The sequence below is a fragment of the Montipora foliosa genome, chromosome 6, assembly GCF_036669935.1.
Source record: "Montipora foliosa isolate CH-2021 chromosome 6, ASM3666993v2, whole genome shotgun sequence".
Classification (NCBI taxonomy): Eukaryota; Metazoa; Cnidaria; class Anthozoa; order Scleractinia; family Acroporidae; genus Montipora; species Montipora foliosa.
The window spans coordinates 50,812,992-50,828,413 of NC_090874.1; the positions used below are offsets into that span (position 1 = coordinate 50,812,992).

The window sequence follows — 15,422 nt, forward strand, 5'->3', positions numbered from 1 at the left end:
GGATTTTACCAACAACACACACATGAAAAAGTAGGTATGTACAATGTACATATAGGCACGATATCTACACTAGTCAGTCTCTCCATATCTTGGTTGTAGCTATTGAGGTTATCTACACATGTATCTCAACTGTAATATACAAGTAATCACATTATTAACTTTGGTCCCAGACGCTAGGAAGAATTGAGATTCTTGGAAGCTGGGCATAGTCATAAAAGCCCACCCTCCCACAAACTAATTCCAGTATAAGTCAGTCTAGTTCTTTTGTTTTTGTTTTAAGTGCCTGATAGTCTACCCTATTGAGAAATCCAAATTACATGCATAAATTTGGATTACATCATACAGATCTCTTATAAACAAAGACTTGCTGATCCCAGTCCAGGGACTACACATGGCAGACAGGTTTAGCCCTGGTTTCATTACTATTAAATTAGGTGACTTTGAATATTTCAAAACAAACTTCCATTGAAGGGAAAAAGCAGCTTTCACAAAATAAATTTTGAACAGCAAAGTTATCGTACACTACAATGCTCACACTGGCCTCAGAAATTCACAGTTATAAAACTAGATTTGTCTCTAACCACAACTTTTATAGGCCAAGAGTAGATAACATTTATGGTGCATCCACTATTTTTTTTACTGCGGCAAAAATATGGGAAACTATCTCAATACAAGCTGTACCTCCTGAACTCCCAAGTTGACCATTGAGAATTTTTGCGACTATCTTATGATCTTTTCCCTTCTTATTCTGTGTAGAATTGTATTATATTAAAATTGTATGTAAAAGCTAAGCAGTATCCTAATATTATGTGAGCTTCATCTTTATCTTCTTTTTTGTTTTTCTCCATCTCTGCAATGTCTGTGCCAATAACATGGCAGTCAAAGCCTTTGCTCCTTTGGTCACTCTGTACATTTTAAAGTTTTTTCCTTGCATGCAATTTTTTTTGTTGAAGAGTCATGAAAAGCAATCTTTACTGTTTATGGTGTAATTCCAATAAATAATGCGAAAATAATAAAAATCAATCAATCAAAGCAATAATCCACATTCCTAAATATTTCAAGTGTTCATATGTTAAAGTAAAAGCAAACCGTTTTCTATTTTAGCTTATACGTTTGTTGACTTTTTTGAGATTAAGAATATGCAAATTACTTTTTGTTTAGGTTAATTAAAGTATGGTAACAAATGAATTTTAGGCTTATGTCAAATTTACTGCGAAGAGAACATAAAAATTGCCTACGCCAAGCCACTTGGGGATGTACGTCAATCATTTCTACTTTTGCTTTATTGTTATGCTTCTTTGCAGCTTGAAATTTTGAGGATTACTTGGTTCTCTACTCACTCATTCAAAAACCATGCCGCCCCGCCAACTCAAGAAATTTTCAACCTTCCTCTCGTAGACAAAATGGCGGAAGGAGAAGGCACAAAATATCGCCAGGCGTTACCAGTTGGCTGAAAAACAGCGCTTTTCTTGTCTGGGACGAGGAAACTTTGCATCTAAATATGGAAGTAATGACCTTATTTGGGTTTGTTGCACTCTTGTAAGTTTTTCAATGATTGCTGGGAAAAGCTCACGAAGCTCGCCTACGCCCTACAACAGCGATCTGGATCACCATTTTGGAAGAATAAATTCGATAGTAACACTTAACTCGTAGCTCCATTAGGGGCTCGAGGAGCGAAAAGGACATCTGTGGTTGCTTTTGACGCCATTGCTGGTTTAGGTTGTGGCGATCGGAGGCATTTTGTTGCTTCAAGATGATGTGCTGCATCAGCGAGGAACAGAGGGAGATCAGGCGAATCAACCAAGAGATTGAAAGACAGCTAAAAATTGACAAAAAAAATCAGAGGAGAGAATTGAAATTGCTTTTACTTGGTGAGCATGACTTTTATTTTATTCCGACCCATTCACAATTGATCAAATCTGCATGAAATGCCGCATTTGATGTCACTTGGTCGCATGGGAAATGCTTGCTCTGTGAAACACAGACAAAAACAAAAATTACAAAACATATACATTTATATGAAATTTTATGTACATGGATATGCCTTATACACCCTTATAGACAGGTAGTTGTATAAAGGAGCGATGTATGGCTCTGTTAGCAGCCCATGGTGAGTCTAGTAACTGGAGTTGACCGATAAAGCAAGATCGATTGTTCCAGACCTTCGCGACTCCATGTTGTTAACGCTCGATCATATTTGGTACAAATACTAGAATTTAATGCTAACTACTGCTAAATAAATTAAGACCTTCTTTTGGTCGGAATATATAACCAATACAATTTCAGGGCGTCATTTTTGTGAGTAAGCTCCGTCTGGAGACTTGGTATGCTCGAGTGAAATGTTGGTTCAGTACACTGCTTGTGAGCGACCGCAGGATGTAACCAAGTGAGATTTTAAAATTAACGTGGGATGTGCTCTTTTTACAGGAACCGGAGAATCAGGCAAAAGCACATTTATAAAACAGATGAGAATTATTCACGGACAGGGTTACAGCGACGAAGACAAACGAGGCTATGTTCCTTTGGTATACCAGAACATTATCACTGCCATGCACTCCTTAACGATAGCAATGGAATCCTTGAATATTCCTTACAAGGATCCAACAAATCCGGTATGAATCACCTTCTAGAATGCTTTATGAGCTATTTATGGCATATGCAGTTTTCCTCCTCAATTGTCCCAATCGCTGCCCGCCCTCAAATCGCTGCGAGACTCGAATCGATTTGTATTACGTGCGAGTTTTGTTTCGACGATACCAAAGGTATAAGCTTTCACATTTGCTTTTATTACTACTTAGGAGAACGCCAAGTACATTAGAGAAGTTGATCCCAAAAATGTAACTACGTTCGAAACATCTTATTACGAGGCCACCAGATCACTTTGGAATGATCAGGGCATGCAAGAATGTTACGACAGAAGAAGAGAGTACCAACTAAGCGACTCTGCCAAATAGTAAGTGCAGTTTGATGTTTTTGTGTTGCTTTCGCACGAATTGTTCTGTTCAACATCTATCTTTTTACTGAAGTTGTTGGATATTTCTTTTATTCAAGGCGTGTAGTTCAGCATCATTCATTCAGGCCATGTTCTTAAAAAATGTTCCTATTTTTTGGTATTTCTTCTAGTTTATCCTCACCGTTCTTTGTTTCGACGAGGGATCTCAACGAGTACTCTTTTACTGCTTCCCAAATTTATGATTTTATCCTTCCCTTAGCTTTGATTTTGTGGATCGTTTCGTCAAAGATGTTCAGAAATTAATCACTTTTCTTGGAGCGGTGAGATGATATGCTAACCCTGCGAAACGAGATTGCTTGTCAATTTCTGCAGTGAAGAATCGGCTGCGGTTAATGAGCAACAATGTAGCATTTTTAAAAACCACATCGCACGGCATTCGTAAATCGAATTTGATTCACTTTACCGATTCTAGCTCAAAACATGCATAAACAATCGTTTCTCGATCATTTGTTTTGCTTGGGGTAGATTTCCTGACGAATCGCGTTGACTGATTTATTCGTTGTCGTTTAGTGAAGTTGATGTTTCATTTCATTTGGAAATGCTGTAATTCTAATAGCATTTTATCCATACTTCTTTTTTTAGCTACCTTACGGATTTAGATCGAATAGCCAAGCCCGATTACCTTCCAACGGAGCAAGATGTTTTGCGTGCAAGGGCTCCGACTTCAGGAATCATTGAGTATCCCTTCGATCTTGAAACGATAATTTTTAGGTGAGCTTAATTTTTTTCAGCCTCTAATACAGTTATTTGATCTCCAAGCAACAGCAGCAGTGTTTATACTCCTTTTGATGCTGCTGAGGGCCATGTGCGCCTTTGTCTTGAAATGAAGTTAGTGCTTTTTCTGGAAATGGGTGCCTCAAATTCTTCTCAAATAAGCAGGAAATGTCTCCCACACAGGAAGCCAGAGTATTCTGTCCACCTTTCAAAGGTTGAATGCTAAAGTTAAGCACCATTGATATTTAGCAATTATTACATTGTCTTGAAGCAGTGGTCTGCAGATTATGTGGGTCTTTGATGACTATTGGTTTGTGAATATCCTCTGTTGGAAACATGTTTCTTCAGTATTCTTAGGTTGCAAATATCTTCTTGTGTTGCTTTATCTTGAAAAGGGAACAACTTAGAAAAAGTTGTGTGATCATATCAACTCTTAATATTTGGAAAACTTTGTTAGTTGCATATTATCTTGACTCCATATTTGGCAGTACCTCAACCAGGTTTTGTGGTTTTGTAAGTAATTCCTTGTTAACCTGGGTTTCCTTCATTTTAACAACCTAGCTTTCAAAATCGTTGCTAATTCTTAGAAAATTTGTATAGCCTGCTTGCATAGTTTTCCTTATTGGCCAGATGACTACAGTATGTGAGAAATTTCAATCATTGTACCCTGATTTGCGGCTTTTGTCTGATGTTTATCTTGTGGGTAAATATTTGATGTTGCATTGCAATCCCAGAGAATCAATGAATGCATCAGTCTTGTAACTTCTCAGAGTTTTAAAAACAATTTTGCTATTTTGTTGTGCATTGATCTTATTGCATTTTTATTACAAGTATGCAGGCTCACAAGAAATGTACTATTACTTCCAGTAAAAATTATCTTAGGGGAAAAAAACCCAGCAGTTTTTTAGACTGGAAAAGAAGTTTTTCATTTTGTTGTCAATGCAACACTGATTGGAGTGGTTTAACTTTTTTTTTAATTGTAAGAAAAAGTCCTGAGTTGTGGAACACATAAGATACTTATGTGTGCTCAGCAGCTAAAAGCATACCTGAAAACATTCCTGAATTGAACGATGCCCAATTTTTTGTGTGATTCATTGACAGCAACGTCTAATATATATATATTTTTTCAAATTGACAAAGACAAAACAAACGAGCACTTTCATCAACAACGGAGATCAGTATTGAATGTACTTTATTGAAATTTGTTTTGTATTCATGGTGACGTGATCTGCGTAAGGTGACAAAACCATTCCGGAATACCCGATGATATTTTATTAGTCCAAGAGCAGCAGTGGTGCTTTATTCATTGCAAATATATTTTTTATTCGACAGGCCAGCTGTTCTAGTATTTCTTTGTAGCTTTTTTTCGCTTGTTTCATTTCCACTCATTACTTCATGCCAATTGAAAACATAAAGGCGAGCAAAGTATCTGTAGGTAGACGGAGAGTCTTTAATAGGAGGCAGTGGCAAGGCTTTGTAGTTTTGGTGTGTTTAAGCTAAAGGCCTTAATCCTTCTCTGTCTACATGGCATTTGTCCCTCAAACTATATACATGTGACACTATATGCTTTCCAAAGATCCCTCTCCTATTTGTTAATGTTCTTTTACATACACTGGCCTTGCTTAGAGCGTTTTACTCTACTTAAACTAGCTAGCTGCCTGAAAAATTCATTCATGGTTACATTAATAATAATAATAATAATAATAATAATAATAATAATAATAATAATAATAATAATAATAATAATAATTCTACTACTACTGCTGCTACTACTACTACTACTACTACTATTACTACTACTACTACTACTACTACTAGTAATAATAATATCATCATCATCATCGTCATCATTGTTGTTGTTGTCATTACTATTATTATATTTATTATTATCTTAGAGCGATTTTCAATTGAGTGTCGTAAAACCAAAACCAAAGTAATTACTTTGGCCAATCAAAAAGGGTGGAGACAATCCGGTAAACCAGTCAAACTGGAAGTAATTACACACAGCTGACGCAAAGCACAGGAAAATGTGCACACGCGAGCCACGCTTGGTATTGGTTTCACATCTGATTGGTTGAAAAAGTGGCACGAGAACTTTGAACCAACCACTGAGTGAAAGTAATCATAAACCAAAGCAATTCGCTAATTACTTTCGCCACTCAATTGAAAACCACTCTAATGCTTTAGCTCTGGTTGATGTTATACCGACATTACAGCAAGGGAGCCATCCATATCCAATGGCCAAAGGTCCCTTGAGTCATTTCTTCTCCTTCACCTTTCTAACACCTTCCTTAACCCATTGACTCTTGGGGTTCCCCATTGATGAGTAAAATCGTCTGGCGTTAGAGTAAAATACTTGGACGTCAAAGGGTTAAATACTTTTCCCTCGGTGTGATGTGTTGGTGTCATCTTCACGCTTGTTTATTTCCAGCTGCCCCGCATGTTGAAAATATGGTAGCGAATCTACCCAATTGTGTATTTCAATTCTTTGAACAAATGTAGTGGAAGTATATTCGCCTTCTTCAAGCAGCAAGCTGGCTGGTTCAGGCTGGTTTGGGTGTGGAAGGGTTAAAGTCCTTGCTGTTCCCAACAAAGCTGTTTTCTGCAGCAATCCCGTCCTAATGGTAATCCCCAGCTTATCAAGCCATGTATCCAAGCTTTTGCGTACTGCCCCAAGTGCACCAACAACTACTGGTACCACTTCTTGCTGTCTGATACCCTATTATCATCATCATCATCACTATCACCACCACCACTTTCTACTACCCTGGAAATAAATAGCTTGCAGAATTGCAGAATCATTATTCACAGCTGCTCCTCCTCTGTGGTACATTTTACACATATCATAGGATAATAATAAGATGACATTAACCCATTGACTCCTGGGGGTTCCCCATTGATGAGTAAAATCGTCTGGCATTAGACAGAGTAAAAGACTTAGTATGGCTGGTTTAGGGGTGAATTGGTTAATTAAATTAGAATGCAGATAATATTGACTGTAGAGAATTGGTTGCCTGGAATAACTATTGGGGCCAGCAGAGCTGGATTGTGTATCCCAATAGTGTCATCACAGTTCTAAGCCACCGTCTTTTGATTATCAGAATGGTTGATGTTGGAGGTCAGAGGTCGGAAAGAAGGAAGTGGATTCATTGCTTTGAGAATGTGACATCAATCATGTTCCTTGTGGCCCTTAGTGAATATGACCAAGTTCTTGTAGAATCAGCTAGTGAGGTAAGGGCTCTTTTTCTTATGAATATGATTGTATCTCAGGGTTTCAGATGAAAACCTGGCCTAACAAATTAAGGGATGGACTTTTGTATCGAGATCAATGGCACTAACACATGCCATTACATAAAGCTGCATGATTTTTTTCGCTTGCGCCGGTGCGAGTTTTTCAAATTTTGTCATGTCGCCAGTGCACAATGAAAACCGCAAGTGTAGCCACCCCCTTTTTTCCTGTGAGTTTTCCGCTCTCACGTCGTCAGTTCAGGGGTGGCTACACTTGCAATTTTTATCGTGTGGTGGCGACGCTTCAAAATTTGCAAAAATTGCTGCACCGGCGTGAGCAAAAAATTGCTTGTGTAGCCGCTGCTTTAAAGGGGCAGTGTTATGCTATTACAGTCAAAATTCAAAACACTAAATTACATCAATGAAGACCAAAAAATAACGAATCATGTAGTTTTGTTGCCAATGGCCATTGAAGTGCACTGAAGCTATTCATTGTTCCAGCCAAGGATGGAGGGGGTGGAAATGGATTGAAACTTGAAAAAATTGGCCAGTTTTTTCAAGTTTGGAGACATCCTCTGAAAGTCGCCAAAGGTTACTGTACATACGAATAGCTCTTTGTGCCATATTATATTTTGTATCATCTCATTGAATAGTTAGGAATATGTTTGAGCTAGAGTACTAATTGAGATTTTTACCCCGTTTTGACCTAAAAACGGTAAATTTAGTTTGACAGTGCCCCTTTAAGATAGATGCCCTCAGGGTATGCTGCCTTATTGTTATTATCTTGGACACTGTTAGCCAGGACGATTTTGTCAGAAATTTTCTTTACTTGAATGAAACTAAAAATTATGTAAATTTGTTTATGTTGTAGAAATATACTTTACATTGAACATTGATTTGCCCTAACTCTCAGTGGCACTGCCTTCATGGCATTTTTCAAGCATGCAGACATCATTTCTTGAGGCCCAGTAATGATCGGTGTTTCAGCAGTTGTCAAAGTTCACAATAAATGCTTTTCTCAGAACATAAGCTGGTTTGGGTCAAGGAATTTTTCAGATCTTGTTTCCTTGGCTAAAGCATAATATTATGAGACTTCAGGGTGACAGATTGTGATCCAGTGTGTGGGTGTGACCTTGATTGCTTTTTTTCAGGGACACTAATAAAGTACACTGTAGTGCAATATATATAACCTAGAGAGACCTCTCCAAATAGTCAACATGAGAAGTCATTGAAAAGGAAACTGAACAATGACAATAATGTCGCTCAAATGTGTAAGAGAAGAGGGGCCTTGCACATTCTAAATCCAGCATTCTATCTAGTGCTTTTCTTTTTTTCAACTGATCTTAAAGGTTGCCTATGCATTCATCAATGTTGGGTTTTTTCTTTTCAGAACCGGATGGAGGAGAGCAAAGCATTATTTCGTACTATTATTACTTATCCATGGTTTCAGAACTCCTCCATCATATTATTTTTAAACAAGAAGGATTTGTTGGAGGAAAAAATTATGTTTTCTCATTTGGTGGAATATTTCCCAGAATTTGATGGTAAGTGGAGATATTACTGTGTACCGTGTTTTGGCATCCTGTGCATACCATTTTGTTTCCTTAACATACACTGTAGTTGTTTGCCTAAGATTTCAAATTCTAGTGTCAATGGCTGAATTTATACTACAGACAAATAACTTATTTAAGGTAATTATTATTATCCGTCCAAGACGGATATTGCGTCTGCAATTCGTGTAGATATTAATCCAGTTTTTAGACAAATTATGGACCAAAGTTCATCTTCAGCTTATTCGTCTGTTAGCATGTCTTACATCCATAATTAGTAGGCAGGGAACTATTTGGTGAAGAAGCAAACAACTAGGTAAAATGAATGTGTGTCATGCTCACAGTATCCATCGGAAATGCCCAGATTTCCAGCCTCCAGTGACCAGAAAACCATATTTGCAGTTGTAAGGTCAACCCAGATGACTTAAAAGATTATGGTTGAACAAAATTACTTTCAAGATCATCCTTTATTTAACTTAAATCTTGATCAAGAGAATGTCCAATTTCATATCATGTGTCATCCACTTTGAATTTCAGAAAATGGAAAATGACATACAGCCTTTGTCTGAAAAGAAATCTTAATTTGGGTGCTATCTGCAATTATGCTATCTTTTCCATAAAATCATTGTAGGCTTGTTTCGAATGTCTTTGATAGCTGGTAATTATTTTGGTGAAACTATGTTTGCTTAGCTTTTTTGCTCACAAGAGGTGACTTGGGGAACTGACTTATATTAGGGAAGTAATGTGGCATGATTTAAATGGCTTTTCTCACCATGCCTGGTTTACAAAAAATATATAAACTTCACATTGACTTGTCATTGACTTTTCTGAAAGAAAATGTCGTTGTTGGCATGACCCAGATGTACCAGTGGTTCGGAAATACAAGGAGGACATGTTTTCAAGTGAAAGTGGTTGCAAAGTGACGAGAACTTGGCTCAAAGTATTATCTAATTTCTTCAAAAGCTTTATGATTGAAAATGTTGTGCAATGCTGTGGATCAGTTGTCTGGCAATGATGTTGCTAGACACATTGTAGAAATGCATTGGCTTAAGGCTTTCATGGTGACACCCCCCTCAACCTCCCCTTTGGTTTTTTTCTGTCACATTTTTATCACTTTGTTGACCTGTGACAACATCATATAAAATTTTATCAGGAATTTATCTCTGCGGCATGACCTTAAGTTACAGTTATTTTAGGGTTATTTTTGGTTGCTTTGTGGCCCACACAGCCTTCTCTTTAAACATGAAGATGCAAAATAAAAGGGGGGGTGGGGGGGTGCCTCACGCACTGCCTTTGTTCAAGTTCATTCAAGCATAACTGATTAATTATCCAGGATGGTGATCAACATACAGCAACATACAGACGGAAAAGATATTTCTAGCGCAAAAAAGAGGGACTTGGGATTATCCAAAGAATGACATAACATTTTATGACATACTAAGACATTTGCATAAGGTGCTTTTTTATTAAACAAATTATCAGAGAGCTCTCGGTTGCATCCATGGTTGATTAATCAATCATGTGCACTTGCCCAAGACACCACACCTTTTATAGTTTGAATTCCATACATCTTATTCGGTGGTTTAACGTGATAATGCTATGTGCTGATATTTTGCGAGTTGTGTTCAAGCAATGAGTAAAATGTCTGCGATTATTTTGTTAAACCATTGAATAAGTGATTTATTATTCTACTACAAAAAAGATGTTATTTTTCTTCAATTTTATTTGGTGAAAGTGTTTTAAAAAAGCATCGTATGTCTTTCAGGGCACATGCGAACGATGTAAACAGCACAAAAAGCCAGCCAAATGTCCTTTTGCTAAATTCTCAGGCTTTGCATCGTGTTGAAAACGATTTCTTTCATTGCAAAACTCTTGTTCTGTCCGTAGTTGCTCTGTTCTAAACCGGGCAAACCAGGACACTACAGTGTCTTGCCATCTCATATTTTGCCCGTTCTCTTGACCAAATATGGTAAGATGTCATAATGTTGGAGTAATAAAATTAATTACTTAATTGTTTCACCAGCAGTCACCATTGATATGATTTGTGACAAGGAAAAACAATACAACACTCTATGGGAAGTTGAATGTCAGGGTCTCCATGTTTATGAATGGTGCAATAAGTTAAAGTAACACTGTCAGATGTTAGTTTTGGCTCTTTTGCTCTCTTAACGTAAACATTTTTTTAAAATTTTATTTGCAGGACCACAGTGCGATGCTCAGGCTGCGCGGGAGTTTATCCTTAAAATGTTTGTTGACCTAAATCCAGATTCCGACAAGATAATATACTCTCACTTCACCTGTGCCACTGATACAGAGAATATTCGGTTTGTATTTGCAGCTGTGAAAGACACAATACTGCAGTTGAACCTGAAAGAGTATAATCTCGTCTGAACAGAGTTTTTCAGAGATCTTATTATCTGAATTAAGGATGCCAAGGCAAGCAGGCTGTCAGAAAGTCCTGTAGGGGATGAGAAACTGTAGAAAATCAACATGGTTCTGAAGAGATTTCTTTATTTAAGAGTGCTTGTCTTAAAGAAACAACTGATTCTAGGTAAAAGTGCTTTTGTGTACAAATTGTCCCAAAGCAAAAGTTTCGGTGTGAAAATAGCTTACATTCAAGATACCAAGACAAGTGCTGCCTGAGAATTTTTCAAATGTCGTTCAACAGAGGTGAATGGCTTTTTTTTTTTAAGGAGTCATCTGACTGGGATTATTTTCCAAGTTTTAGAGATAGCTAGAACGAGTCGTTAAGAAAGGAAGTATTACCGCCATTTTGTCCATCCATTTTGCTCCCAAAAGGTCTCTTTGTCTCAATTTTCCATCAGTTACCTTGTTTTTTCAGAAAGATCAAGAGCATTGGTGTCTCATTATTTTAGTCCACCTTGCAAGAATTTTTGTACCAACATGTTTAGGGAAAATTCTGTTGCTTTCGATTCTTCAGTAGCTATGTCAAGACTTCATTATTCTATACCTCTGCTTGCAGATAATTACATTAATCAGCTGCCCATCGGCTTTTTAATTGGCCAACTACAATGTGTATATGATATTGAAAATTAAACTTTTATTTGAAGCTGGTCAAAATCCTTTTAATTATTATGTTCTGGGTAAGCTAGCTTCAGCCCTCCAAATTCTTTTTGTTATCCTAAACATGTTTCTCTCGGCTTTCATAACTTTGAGAAGTGTCTGATTGTAAATCTTGTATAATCCACATAAAGCTTATGAATTAGATTTTTCATATTGTTTCAAGAATGTCTTTATGCTCTTTCCTCCCTTCTTCACACTGATTTTCTTATTGTTCAAATAATAATATTGTAGGTAGGGAACTGAGGGCTTAAGTGAAAGTTGAAGTTCTGTCTTAAACCCTGTTGCTTTAAGCATCTTTCTGTCAGTGTTTTCCTCCACTCTGCATTGCTTACAGTGAAAGTTTTTTTCGTAAATTTCATCACATTCTAGTTAATGAGTCACTAGTTTCCATGATTCATAATATTAATATGGTTCCTCGAATCGAATTTTTGAAAAAAAATCAAAGTTAAAATTTGTTTAGTGTCTTGAAAGAATCCTCACTGCAAAGTCTTGCTGACAAAAGCTTTCATTTGAGTGGTCTTGCTTAACATTTTATCCTTGGAGCGCAGAGCAGGAACTTCCTTGTAAATGGCAGCAGAGGATAATACTGCAATTTAGCTTCTAATTTCTGTATGGTTATATTGGCAGTTTTTGCCTGCAGTTGATGTTCTTTTAAGCCTTTTCTTCAAAAACTATCCGAGTTGTCTTCACTGTGCGTTCAAAGATAGATATAGGTAGCTCTTTCAATAAGTGATTGTGTGACCAATACCTATACTAGTAGGTTTTCATGTTAGTTAACTGGATTGACACTAACCCCTTTACTTGATACGTCATTCCTCTTTTTGGAAGGATTGTGTAGCGAGCTTGAGGTGGCATCATTTTGATCCAGGACCCATGTAATTGATGCTAACCGTTAGTTTACTGGTGTCAAAATTAGGCGTCTATGGTATCGTTTTTGCGGGGAAGTGTGCGTACCGTTTATTGAGTTTTGAGCATATTCGACCTGGTATAAAAGTTTATCTTGTCTTTATTATAAGCCCTTGAATTTCTGCCCCTAGGAGGCCATGTTTAAAACCACAGAAGTCCGAGTTAGGGTTCCGTTTTCCAGGAAAAATCTAAACTTTTAAAGATCACTATTCACATGATACTTTAACAGGAGTCGTCAAATATTTAAGTATTTTAGACAGTCACAATGGGGCTATACGGGGGGCTTGCAAAATGCCCAAAAAGGCACAGGGCACCCACAAAGCATGCACTCCCTCTTCTACCTCTCTTAACTGCGGCTCTGCCCTCTTACAATCCCATCTGAATGTCGACCACTGGTAACATACGGAGCTTTTACAAAATGGATTTGCTTTTAAGAACTTTTAATCGCAGTCGTTTGCCTTTGTCAGTCTCATCATAATTTGTTGTACTCTAAATCCTTCTTCACCAATTCTTTCTCTCGCTGTGCAGCCGACCATTCTTGAACAAAAAAGTATAGGAAAAAAAAGAGATAAATTATTATGTATTGTTATGAAGCCAAGTTATTTGGTGACAATTCAAATAAATTTTTTTATTCGTTCATGGTTATGTCTGCATTGCAGCTTGGAAAATATATCTTGATTGTCTTAAGCCTGAAGACATAATGCCGTAATCCCTTAGTATATTATATTGAATGTATGTGATTTCTGTAAATTTGGAAACTGTTTATTTCCTATTTGGTGTGATAGAACACTTGTGCTTGTTTTTAGTAAGGCCCAGTGATGTCGCTAATCAACTAGGCTGACGGACTTTTTATTGTAAATTCTTCTGCAGAGGAACGATTAAAACGTAGCAAAATGACCAAAAAACGGAAGCCATTGTGTGCAGTCGTTATTTTTGTTAAACCCCGGGCTCCATATTGCGTATTTGCCGATTGGCGACACAATTGGCCGAGTCGGAAAATACTATATAATACTCTGTTAGGCCCCCCAATTTTGCATAAGCATTGTTTCCTGTTTCTCCTGGGACTTAACAATGATCCCAAGAGAAACGGCCAATGGCATTAGAGCGTTGTTCAATTCTTTCTTCCCATTTCTAGTGCGTGAAGGTCGCATGACCCCAAGGAAACCTGAAGTTTTTTCCAACCACGCGCACTCTGATTACGCGGCAGTTGTTTGAGTCGAGCGCTTGACCCTAGCACCCTTATCTTCATTCTGCTAAATTAATACTTCAATTCTTCACTGTAACGCTCTTACAGTTTGCCAAAATGCTTCAAATATTTTTTCAAAGGAATGAATGAGTTTTCTTTAAGCAAAATGCCAAGCCCGCATTCATTGTAAGACTCCCAAGTTATTCAAATGAAGTTCAACGTGCAAATTAGAATGCTCAACACAGAGCGTCATACATGTAGCAAAGTCACGTGATGTTGTAATTAGTCGTTTCAGAATTAAACATGGTACTGTTCAAATACTGTTTTTCACAAAAATCGTGTCCTTGTTCTTCATGCATTTGCCTCGATAAAATAGGCCACTTCAGAAAATACCGTAATACTGTGTCCCCCCAAATTTTGAATAAGCATTGTTTCCAGTTTCTCTTGGGACCAGAGAAAACGAAAACAATGCTTGTGCAACATTTGGGGAAACAAAAAATATGGTATTATCCCAAGTCAGGCATATTCTATGCTAAGGTGTAGTCGGCACTAACTTAAATAACCACTTTTGAATGTTGATCATAGACCCTTTTCACGGAGCTTCCTGTTCCTGCTTTTGGTCTCCAGCACTGTCAACGTATTCCTAACATATGCCTATTTCTGCTTGCAAACCGCTGGCTTCCATTGATACCAGCCTCTCATCTTGATCTCCCTGCCGTACGCATCCTGGACTTCCTGTGCCTTCAAGCAACTTAACGCTTGTAATTTTCTAGCCCTGAAAATCAGCGTGAGGCTATACCCAAAGAAAAAAGAATAGGTTCGGGAACCGAGCAAAACTATTACTTGATTTTCCAACACAAGACGAAATAAATGCAACGTTTCTTCGGTTTGCCTCAGAGAACTACTGATACAAGGAAACGTGAAACGAGAGAAGTGCAGTCTGAGCAATCGTGTTCAGTTTGTCTTGTTTACAACCATAAGATAAAATGCCCATGTTGGTGTAACGGGCCGACTTCAGTCCTCCAAGGGAAGGGAGAAGGGGGAAGTGGGGGGGGGGGGGTCAGTTGTAATTTTCTTTAGACTGAGAAGGTGCGGAATTAGGCGTACTTAGCACTGGCAAACAGCAGTTTTTACAAAAACTTGCGTTTTCAAGCTGAAACGAACGTTTTCAACAAATTGCCAGTGTAGTTTCGTGCCCTCTGAAAAGAAAATAACGCCTGATCGCGGGTTACTAAAAACAGATCTACAGTTATTATTCCATATCAATAGATCATGAATGATATGTTCATTAAGATAATGTATCGACTTCTCGTCAGAAAGAGCGTCTTCTTGAAGACATCTTCTTTGAAAAACAACTGTCACTTGGAGAAATTGGCATGAAATGATTGGTTGTTGAAAAGAAGTGAATATTTAGAACTGATTGTTGACTACTATTGTAAACAAACGGTAAAAAGAAATAACGAATTAAGTTACTGTACTGTTATTCGTAGTAATTACTTGTTTTTCTCTATTGCATGTTTTGAGTAACTAGAGTCCCTGTCTCTTTTTCAGCTACTACGAACCACCCTTCGTAATATGAAGTGGAATAAAATACCATGAAATAATATTTTAAAATGAATTTTAATTAATATTCCTTAAGGGTGAATACTTTTTGCCTATTCCCTTGGAAAAACACGACTCGAAGAGGAGCAAACTCGCTCTCCGACTGAAGAAATTCCCAGCCTCGTTTTCGAACCAACCG

General features: G+C 37.5%; 1 protein-coding gene and 1 long non-coding RNA gene across 2 annotated transcripts in view; one reads left to right on the plus strand and one right to left on the minus strand.

Annotated features, from left to right (window-relative positions):
- LOC138007649 (uncharacterized) overlaps nt 1-1,380 on the minus strand; it is a 7,023-nt gene extending 5,643 nt beyond the window's left edge. Inside the window, exon 1 of the long non-coding RNA XR_011124084.1 lies at nt 1-1,380. This exon is cut by the window's left edge and continues 991 nt beyond it. This is a non-coding gene — a long non-coding RNA (uncharacterized lncRNA).
- Nucleotides 1,381-1,533: 153 nt separating this feature from the next.
- LOC138007648 (guanine nucleotide-binding protein G(q) subunit alpha-like) lies at nt 1,534-13,405 on the plus strand. The gene is made up of 7 exons (XM_068854684.1): nt 1,534-1,871; nt 2,428-2,612; nt 2,799-2,953; nt 3,596-3,724; nt 6,829-6,958; nt 8,346-8,499; nt 10,706-13,405. The coding sequence occupies exons 1-7, from the start codon at nt 1,754-1,756 to the stop codon at nt 10,894-10,896; spliced, it is 1,062 nt and encodes a 353-aa protein (XP_068710785.1). The 5' UTR covers nt 1,534-1,753; the 3' UTR covers nt 10,897-13,405.
- Nucleotides 13,406-15,422: the final 2,017 nt, after the last annotated feature.

What these genes read in the sequence shown, in the direction of transcription:
- LOC138007648 (XM_068854684.1), top strand. Translation starts at nt 1,754, where the DNA reads ATGATGTGCTGCATCAGCGAGGAACAGAGGGAGATCAGGCGAATCAAC. An exon ending in ATTGAAATTGCTTTTACTTG is followed by an intron (nt 1,872 to 2,427) that starts GTGAGCATGACT and finishes CTCTTTTTACAG; the next exon opens with GAACCGGAGAATCAGGCAAA. An exon ending in CTTGAAACGATAATTTTTAG is followed by an intron (nt 3,725 to 6,828) that starts GTGAGCTTAATT and finishes TTTGATTATCAG; the next exon opens with AATGGTTGATGTTGGAGGTC.